Here is a 10,504-nt window from a genome sequence, read left to right as displayed (position 1 = left end):
TAATTCCCCTTTCCTCATCTCCTCTGGTGAACTTACTAATTGGAGCAGACTAAATACGGTCACTGCAACTCCCACCCCAGAATTCTGTCCCCACTAAGTTTCAACAGTGAAGTGTTGTTTAATCGTCTTCTTTACATGCAAAACAAAACTGAAGTATAAGTGTGAAAATGTTTCAGCTCAACTAATCCTGAAATTAATGCTGTGGAAAACAAACAGAACTAAGATTTTAAATTTTTTACTAAGAATGGATGAGAAAAGAAGTTAAGGTTAATTTTGTATCTGTTCCCATACTTTTTTACATTAGACAATATACTCCCTCGCTCCCTGTTCCAGTGTTTGAAGGATGTCTGGCTCCAACCCCAATTAACTGTGTTCCGGTCACCCATGTGTGCCACTACCCCGTGTGACCAGAGCAGTCTGTAGTCACACACTGCTCATGAAACATGGGGTTATGAGCCTGTTATCTATCACAGCAAGTCTGTGGCAGATCATGGCCCCAAACACAGCAAAGATTAAGGGAAGAGTTGACAGCTGAAGGAACCACAGTATCCTTGTTCAATAAAAAACAAATCACTCCTGCTCCTCCCCCAATAAAAATGTGTGAAGCATTTGTATGTTCTTTTAAAAGGCTCCAAGGAAGGCTCAAATGAAAAAATGAAAACCTTACAGTCCAGCCACCGACCCACCCAAGCAGAGTGCACCAAACCCAGGGCCTTCACACCGGGCTTCTTCTTTTTTAATTTAGATAGTGGATCTAACTGGTAGGTGGTAAGTTGGTAAGAGGTCCAGGATGGGTTTCAGCTTATGATCCTCCTGTGTCAGTCTCAAAGAGTACTGAGATTGCAGGTATCTGCTATGACATTCAGGTAAAGACACTTTTACTTTAAACTTAATATTGCTTACCTTGGATAGTCTGAAAATGAACTGGAAGAAAATCCCACAGGAAAAATTCCAGATTTACTACACTCTATGCTAGCACGAAAGGAGAATTCATGGTGGCTGTGAGCCCCACACAAACCTGCACACATACATCCTGATTCAAAATGTAGGACACCTGATTTTGTAGCAAGTAATGTACACAACCAGTGTTTTCCTGAGTTGATCATAAATTTGCCCTACCTTGTTTTGCCTACAACTCAACCCCTAAAGAACTGCTGAAAACATGGAAATACACCTCACAAGATCACAAAAACACCAGAAATAAGACCATTTCGGCTCCCCTGAGGAGACTAAGTACATAGTGACAGAACACTATGCTGCAGAGAAAATAGAGAAAACAGACAAGTAGCATGGAATCAAGAAAACCAAGCGCTACTTAAAAATCACATGAACAGGGGTTTATTTATAAAGAGCAAACCCTTGCAGTGCTACATGGTGCACGTTTTAATGAGGCACTCGAATTTCTTGTGTTTGAGCACCTTATCACTCAACCCTTCATCTCTTAAGCACTGCCCTTCTCACGTGTCAAGACGTGTGGATTACTGAAGGGCTGCTGCACTGTCATTCTCCTGACACAAGACTGCAGATCACAGAGGAAAATAAAGGGCTGAGACCTCTTCACAGCTCAGACATCCCTACCAAAGTCAAACTGATAAAAACTGCGAAAGGCTTGGCAGCAAAGTCCAAATGAGTTCTAACGGAATGCATTTTCCTCCCACTTTTTGTTACCTCTTCGTATGTCTTTCCAAATGATAGAGAAAGCTTTCCATGAAGGAGACTGGTGACTGAGGCCTGCTGACTCCATGGGCCAAATCCCAAGGGGAGGCCAATTCCAACACAATGCTTTCCAGGCCAAGTGAGTGACCCACTGTCACAGAGGTTTCTCACAGTGACAATCATGCAGAAATCCCACACTAGGCATTCTAAGATGGAAGTGAGGTCTTGCTTCTGCCAAAGTGCCCTAAGATGGCTCAGTGTTTTCCTCAGCCTGAGTTCTGAGGTTGATCCACTGGTACGAGATAAATCCCCTCATTCCTGCTGGAATCCTTTCATAACGCCTAGGACTGAGCAGTAGATGATTTCCTTACATTCACAACATTCACAGGGCTCCTCTCCAATGTCACTCAGTGGAGATGACCAAAGAACAGGGAGATGTAGTGATGCTTCCCAACATTCCCTACGTTCTTACGGTTTTTCCTTCTACGCGGGCCCCGCTAGCACAGACAGAAGAGGAACAGCACGTGACAAACGGCCCTCATTCACTGTACTGACAAGGTTTCTTCAAGAGTGGACCCGCCGGTGCTGCAGGAGGTGTGACCGGCGTTTGAAAGCCTTGCCACACTCACTGCACTTGTAGGGCATCTCCCCAGTATGGATGACCAAGTGTTGGACAAGATACATGCTACGGTGGAAGGCCTTCCCGCACTGGGCACACTCATAGGGCTTCTCCCCAGTGTGGACCCGCTGGTGCTGCACCAGCTCTGCACTGCACCGGAAGGCCTTCCCACAGTCCATGCACTCGTAGGGCTTCTCACCAGTATGGACTACATAGTGCTGAATCAGGTGTGCTTTATTGGTGAAGGCTTTCTCACATTCTTTGCACTCAAAGGGTTTTTCTCCAGTGTGTGTCCTACTATGGCGAATAAATGTAGAGCGGTGGGTGAAGGCCTTCTCACACTGTGGGCACTCATAGGGCTTCTCTCCAGTGTGGACTGGGTGGTGCTGTGTCAGGTACGCCCTGCGTTTAAAGGCCTTCCCACACTCGAAGCATTTGTATGGCTTCTCTCCGGTGTGAATGAAGTAGTGACGAATGAGGGTTGAGTTCTGACTGAAGGTTTTCCCACATGCACTGCACTCATAGGGCTTCAGACCTGTGTGAACCCGCTGATGTCGAACAAGATACCACTTCCTGCTAAAACCTTTCCCACACTGCTTGCACCTGTATGAGTTCATCCCTAAGAGTACTGAGGTGTCTTTCCCAGTTTCCTGAGAGTCACATCCACAGAGAACATCTGGAAGCGCTTGCTCCTGGAACTCCCTGGGGTACAAATCACCATCCATTTCCAAACCACCATCTTCAGGACATGTGTTGCCAGGACAGGTCTCCTCAGGACAGCCTTTCTGTCCTTTCCAAAAGCCCTTCCTGATCCCCAGAGCGGGGTCCATTCCCCATCTGAAGTCCTCTGAAGATCCCTGAGTCAGCCTTCCATGAAGCAAGGTTCCCTCAGACTTGACTGGGAGACAGGTGGTTGGCATTCTCGTCTGAAGTTGTGCTCTGTCACCTGAAAGGGAATCCAACACACAAAAAGGAAACTGTTGGTGACACCATGCAGAAAAATCAAGACAAACATTTCAGTGGGAAAATGAGGGTGGGAACAGAACCTCTGATACTGTACTTCCTATGTCTTCACATCTCTATAACCCAGGTTCCAATTATCCTCCGTAAGTCCTTGCAGCCATGAAACCAGTAAAGGGAAAATCAGGAAACCATGCTGGACAAGGGGACAGAGAATCAGGAGTGAAGACTACATCTTTCTAGTCCTCAGATGGGAAAGGAGAATAGCATTTCGATGACACTGTCGGGGGAACTTCTGGTCTAAGAACTGTCTATTGGTGTCATAAAAGTATAGGAAGGTGGCATATAATAAGATTAAGAAAACAAAGACGGAGACACAGACAAAGACAGAGGCTAGATCAATCATGGACAGCTTCCCAGAAGTGTTCCATAAAATGAAGCTGAGACACAACTGAGAAACCAGTGTTTCCCAGATGGAGATGCAGGCACCGCACTGAAGTGAGGGAGTGAGCATGGGGAGATACACCCTTGGAGCAGGGTTGAGACCTAGAGGTAAATGGCACCACTGCCTGGGGAAGCAAACACTGAAGGAGGTGGTAGAAGAGAATGAAGAAAGAAGGAACGGCACAAAAAATAAAGCCCAGTATCACTGCTGCCGCATCGGCAGGCAAGAACAGCAGCAAGGTGGGCAGAGCAAAGAGAAGGCACTGGGAGGGACACAACGACTTCGTTCAACTCCTGCCCTGCCAAGCCAACAGCTAGTGGACTAACTCTTTTCTCTAGAAAGTCTACTATCCCCGTCTAAGAGCTGTAGGTGCTCTGTTTCTCAGCCTGCGCCGAGGGCTAAAGAGAAAGTGGCTGTGAGACACACAGCACAGCTCCTGATGTGACATCCATGCTTACTCGCAGCCACTCCTGCTGATTCTCAACTGTTGCACTGGGCAATTTCACGTTTGTGGTCTGAGGAAACCAGTTACTGTGCCTGAAAGAGTCACGTGGGTATTCTCCCTGCTCAGCAGGGCCCAGCGCACTGGTACTCATACAGGTGCCCAATGCAAACTGGAAGTGGGGTAACTACCCTGGCACGTGTGTGGCGGCCTGACTTAGAGCTGAGCACAAACCAAGCCGTTCCATAATTGAGCCTTTCCTCTCCTAGGGATACACGAACACCCAAACAAATGAGTGATCTACCCAGTGAATATGATGGAAAACAACTTTCACAGCAGGATTCCTCTTAACATCCACACACAGTAAATAACACAAACATCCATCAAAGGAGAACAGTGAATGAATTCTGATCCTTTCACAGAATGCTACAGGACACAAGATGAACCCTGCTGATGCATACATGACAATAAAAAGAATACACAAATGAGAAAATACCTTAGGGTTCCAATTCTGTTCATTCCCAACCAGTCAAAACCAAAACCATCATGACAGCTTCACTAGTGTGCACCAGCGTAGGAGGAGCTCCTGATAAGGACACAACACAAGCCTACCGAGGAGACAGACATTCTCAAGCTTGATCCAGGTGGAGAACACTTCAGTTTACACCTCAGCCAAAAATTTAATCTGAACCTTAATATCTATGCACATCACTGTATCCCTCAGACTTTTTATAAATTTTAAGAATGTAAGACAAAAAATATACAAGTATATACATCTCTTTCAAAAATGAGTTAGAAGTCCTTCAAGGTCCTTGCCTTAATATGTTATGTACACTACCTGTTTCTTGTTGTATATTAAAAAGCACTTTGTGTTTCTTTTCCCCAAATGTAAGCAACATACATGCAATTTTATGATGAGAATAGAAGATGAATGTCCAGAAAAGGCAGAAAAAACAGGCTTCCTGAGAACAGAGAAGGTCTGATGTAGCTGCCCCAGAGACTGGTCAAGGTTAGAGATAAGATCCCTTCCATGGGGGACAAAAAAGGAGACCACAGGCATACAACGGACAGAGATGAATGTTTAAAAAGAATTCAAGAATAAGAACTGTAATTGTATAACCTCTAACAATATTAATTCTGCCTACCCAGGAACAAAGGATGTCTTTCCATTTTCTGCTGTCCTCTTCAATTTCATTCTTCAGAGTTCTATAATGCTCATTATACGGGTATTTTAACACCTTGGTAGAGTTGATTCCTAGGTGTTTAATTTTTCTGAAATTACTGTGAATGTAACTGTTTTCCTGATTTTCCTCACTGGGTTCATTACTGAGGTAGAAGAACATGACTGGCTTCTGTGTACTGACTTTGTATCATGAGGCAAGGTCCCTTTTTTGAGACCAGAAAGACCCTTTTTTGTTCACCATGACTAACACTACTAAGTGTTAACAGATGACTTTTGTTGATACTACAGGCCAACCACTGACCTAAGTAGCAACTTGCAGGATCTGATTATTGTCCTCTGATTTTGAAGGTATAGCAGCCTGAGGTGACACGAATCAACCCTTTTATTATTCTCCTCCGCCACACAGCTAAACCACATTTCTCCGTCATACGGACGCAGGTTTGGTCAAATGCCCGTTTCTTGTCCAGAATACACACAAGGGACACAGATGTGTCTCCCTTTCCTTTCTCAAGTGCTTCCAGCCACTGGATCATGCTCAGAGCAATCGAAAGCTGCCCGACCACAGGTGACGGCACCTGGATCTCTGAGTAACTGTATGGTTCAGAGCTCACCTGCTCATGCACATTGGACACTGAAGTGGGTCAGAACCTATGAGGTCACAACAAGAAGTCTCACACAGTAGTCCAGGGGTTGTGGGTCTGTCAGTCTGTCGGCCATGACCCCTCCTGACAAGGTTGTGGCCCCCTACCTGTACAGGTGGTAGGCAAGAGGTCTTTCTTCACTGTCCACAGCTCCCGCTCACACACCGGAAGGTAGATCAACTCTGGTTTAGGAACCCGGTACCCTGTTGATGGCAAAGGAAGCAGGAAAGGGGTAACTGTGTGAGAAGAAAGAAGCCACCACCCTGCCTGCGATATCATGATAGGAGCAAGACCACAAATAAGCAAAACATTTCTCTGAGACCTGAAAACCAAGGGCACTCCTCTCACTGAACCGTGCCCCTCCAAAACACAAATGTTGAAATCCTAGCACTGACATGACTGTACCTGGAAGTCCACAGCAGGTAATTCAGCACTGAAGGACAACCCCACTACCCATGACTCTGTCTCTGAAAGCCAACACTGTTCACCAGCACACCACTTTCTCAAACAGCCAGGCGACACAGCAAGGATGAGGACTCTGTCCAGAGGTGTCTTTCAATTCCAAGTCATGGATTCTCAAACTCCTACACTTCAGTTTCCTGAAAAAGCTGCATTCCAAACTCTAGGCAACTCAAACAGACTTTCATGGGATGAGGTTTGGGCACCAACACTTTTGAAAACTCTCTGCTTGAAATAAACTAGTGAATGGCAGCTGTAGTTGTCAGTAGTCTAAGACTGGCAGGTGACCTCAGACGCATTTTCATGGTAAAGAGGAGCTTTGATTCCAACGCGGGAAGAGCGGGCTGGACCCAGGGGCCTGCTGTCTACTCACTGCTAGTGTCCCACATCCCTGAGGGAGTGGACCTGGGGACAAAAGTGGCGGCTGTACTAAACGTGGAAGACAGAACTCAATGTCCTGGACACCACCACAGGGCTGCTGCACGTAGGAAGCCTGAGCCAGCCACACACTGGGGTATCTCCTTAGTGAGCAGCAAATCCTTCCAAGTTTGACCTGCATCAGTTAAGGAGAGGACAGCCCTGTCTGGAGACACACGATTTACAGAAATGACTGGCAGGCTCTCACTTACAACACACCAACATGTCTCAGCGAGGTTCTCCAAAGGGAACTACGTGCCTGGCTCCGGGCTTAGGGGTGGAGATCTGGAAACAGTCAAGCTGTTGGTCCTGCAAATTCGCCAGCGCCTGAGTTCCCCATCACATCACGGCTTTCCCTACCTGGCACGTTTTCTTCTCCACTTCCTTCCACTTGGCCAAGCCCTACTCAGCTTTCACATCTCAGCCCTACTGTCAATTCCTGTGGCATGCCGTCCCTGAAGCACCCATGAGGGGTTCTGGGCCGCTGGTCATTTACTCTTTAAATTCTCCCCAGTTTCCTTTATACAGCGCACCTGAATTGTCACCTATGGACTGACATCTGAATTCAGAAGTCGCAGATATGCACAGCATGCAGCGTGCCAATATTTCCAATGGCTTCTCTTTAACCTGACCCACATTTCTGAAATATTTTATTCTAGTACTTGCTTCAGCAGCACATACACTAAAATCTAAAACATTTCATTATGAAAGGGAACTCTGTTTCACTCTGGTAACGGTCAACAACAGACACGATAAAAATGTCATTCAGTTCCAGTGAAGGGGGGTAGGCTGCTCAGGGCTGAGTTGGAGGCTGTCCCCCACCAAAAAGAGCAATCAACCACAGCTGGATGGAAGAGAGACGACTTGGCACAGATCTGAGCTGTTTCTGTGATTATAATCGGCAGGCTGGACAGGAAAAGAGAAGGATCAGCGGTCTGCACAGGTCCCACATGCTGTTTTGAGGACATTAACCTCCTCAACCGACAAAAGACTGAGGCAATGATTACAAAAGTGTTTGTGGCCTTTTCCCCAAAATCATGTTGTTAGGAAAATATGTGACAGTGATGCCCAATGTCTTCTGAGGACCTGACTCACACCTTCTCTTGGAACACCTCATCACCTATAGCCCCGATCAGGCAATGAAGACAGCTGACTCTTCCAGAGTATCCTGGGCAAGACAGCAGGGGTTTGTGCTTAAACTCCATGTATCTGATGCAGACACAGGGAGTTCAAGCAGCAGGAGGTGGGACCAGAAACTACAGAAGCTGAGAGGAGGAAGCACGTGAGCTCTGGTGACCTTCTTGCCCAGCCAGGAATCAAGGAAGCTGTGTCTCCAGGGCTGAGAGGTGAGTTGTTACCTAGCGAGACTAGAATCACACAGGTCTCCAGCATCACCTCCTGGTACAGAGTCCTCTGGGCCAAGTCCAGCTGTCTCCACTCCTCCTGGGTAAAGGTCACAGCCACATCACTGAAGGTCACCAAGACCTGGAAAGTCAAACAGAAGCACTGGCATATACCTTGTGTGTCTGCATAGGATCAGAGCCTATCATTCACCAAGGGCTCCCGAGCGCCAGGTTCTGTGTGGGGTTCCATATGGAGATAGATGTGGCCTTTCGACGTAAGGTAATTCTGAGTAGGAAAAAAGTTTCCCATGGGAAAACAACTAAAGAGAACCCACACAATGACAACTGGTGAGGACTGTGGCAGGCACAGCTAAAGTGCTCTGAGATATAGAGAACTAGAGGGAAACAACTTCGATAATTCTCACTGTGATAGCAGCAGCAGCTGAACTCCTGGTGCTCACGGTGCACCTGCCCCAGACTGAAGGCTGTACGTGCCTAGTCAAACAAATAAGGGGCCCCAGGGCTGGGGCCAGAATCAATCCTCTTACATCTCACATGTGCCAGCTGCTTAATCATGAAAATTTCGTATTATTTCCCTAAGTCTCAGTTTCCAAATCAAAACACATAATCACTCCTACATTACCATGTAGTTCTGAGAACTAAAAAGGCGATGCGTTGAGAACCTACAACATGTCAGGAAGTGTTATGTTCTCTGAAACTTTCATCAGTCTTCCAGAAACCCCACAAGTAAATGCCATTATCATTCCCATCAGGGTCAGTAAAATGGGGCTCAGCTTTGGAAGTCAGCCACAGTCTTATACAGTGGTACCTGGATCACAGAATTCATATCAGAATCATGGAAAGATTCTAAGTTTGTGAATCGAGGTACCACTGTATTTAGTTAGAAGCACCGCTGGAGGCTAACACAGAAAAATCTCAAACTTAGGCCTAGCAGAACTTGTCTCAAAATTTAGAAGGGGCTAAGGATATAGCTTAATGCCAGGGCCATGGGTTCAAGTTCCAGCACCACAAGAGAAAAAAGTAAAGCAAAGCAAAAAACAAAACAAACAAAAAAGCCCACAGAAGCAAGATTTACACATCTAGTAAGACACTTCACGAAGTTCCAAGAAGCGGGGATGCTTCAGCTAGACCTATAGTAGCCAAGGAAAGACCATCCTAGGCCCAATGCACAGAAAAGGTGTGCATGACAGGAGATCAGTGACAGTGTCCCACAGCAAAAGAAGATCAAGGACAAAGGCTACACAATGGGAGAGAACCTGGCAAGTTCAAGACTCTGGCCGATGCAGTGAGCCAGGGGACAAAGGAACAGGAAGCAGAAGTGGCTAATGAGCAGATCAAGAACTGGCAGGGCACAGTGTCACATGACAGTAATCTCAGCTACTCAGGATGCTAAGGCAGGAGAATTTCATGTTTTAAGCTAGCTTAGGTAACTTAGCAACGCACTACACTAAGGCAGAAGTTGTACACAAGTGGAACAGTGTTCCTGGGTTCAGTCCCCAGTATAAGGAAAAACAGAAAGCAGATCAAGCAGCAGAGCCTGTGGGCCATGTTGAGGGGCTGGGAGTGGAAATTATTCTACATGAAGTGGGAGCCCTCGAATGGGGGACCTACTCATTGCTGACAGCAATTGACATACTGGAGCTAGGCTGTTCTAGGTCTTGGGACAGAATAGCAACAAGCATTCACATGATTGGAAACAGATTCTATACAACCAACCAAATAACGGTGCAAGTCAATTTCTGATGGCCTCGAAGACTGAGAACACAAGAAACAGAGTAGAGAGACCAAAGGTACTCAGCTTGACTTTGGATGAACCAACAGCAAAGCCTCTTTACCGGTCAGAAATTGGAGGGAGTCTGAAACAAAGTGAGAGAGAGATAAGAAACTAACACATAACACAGGTCCTGGCCATCATCAAGGCCACAGTGAGCAATCAGGGTAACTGCGCGAGAGTAACCTCGCGAGCGTAGGTGCAAAGGCCCAGACACCATCCCGCATGGGCACTGGAAAACAGATCACTTCTGTCGGGTGCGACCTAGCTCCACTTGTCCTAAAGAAGAGAGAAATTCCACCGCCCACCTGCAACCCCTTCTGCCCTGGAGCAGCGGCCACTCCCACCCCGACCACGTCCCTGAGCGGTGCAGACGCAGAGCGCTCGGAAGCTACGCGTCGGCCTGGCCCGTCTGTTCTCCTTGACGGAGGGACACGCAGGCCGAGGGCAGCAGGGTCCTCGCTGCAGGCCGCGGCCCCGCAGGGCACAGACCGAACCGCTCGGACGCGTCGGGGCTGCGGTCGGGCACGCCCCGGGCCCAGGTCCG

The 10,504-nt window shown here is 47.2% G+C and overlaps 1 protein-coding gene across 1 annotated transcript in view; it reads right to left on the bottom strand.

Moving 5' to 3' along the window:
• Positions 1–1,315: 1,315 nt before the first annotated feature.
• Znf550 (zinc finger protein 550) overlaps positions 1,316–10,504 on the bottom strand; it is a gene marked incomplete in the record, with an annotated part of 9,468 nt that continues 279 nt past the window's right edge. Inside the window, 3 exon segments of the mRNA XM_013509876.1 lie at positions 1,316–3,221; positions 6,054–6,149; positions 8,181–8,307. Of these exon segments, the coding sequence (XP_013365330.1) occupies positions 2,221–3,221; positions 6,054–6,149; positions 8,181–8,307 (1,224 nt within the window).

Source organism: Chinchilla lanigera, unplaced genomic scaffold, assembly GCF_000276665.1.
Source record: "Chinchilla lanigera isolate Chin_1 unplaced genomic scaffold, ChiLan1.0 scaffold00183, whole genome shotgun sequence".
Lineage (NCBI taxonomy): Eukaryota > Metazoa > Chordata > Mammalia > Rodentia > Chinchillidae > Chinchilla > Chinchilla lanigera.
This window is presented reverse-complemented; position numbering and strand designations above follow the sequence as displayed.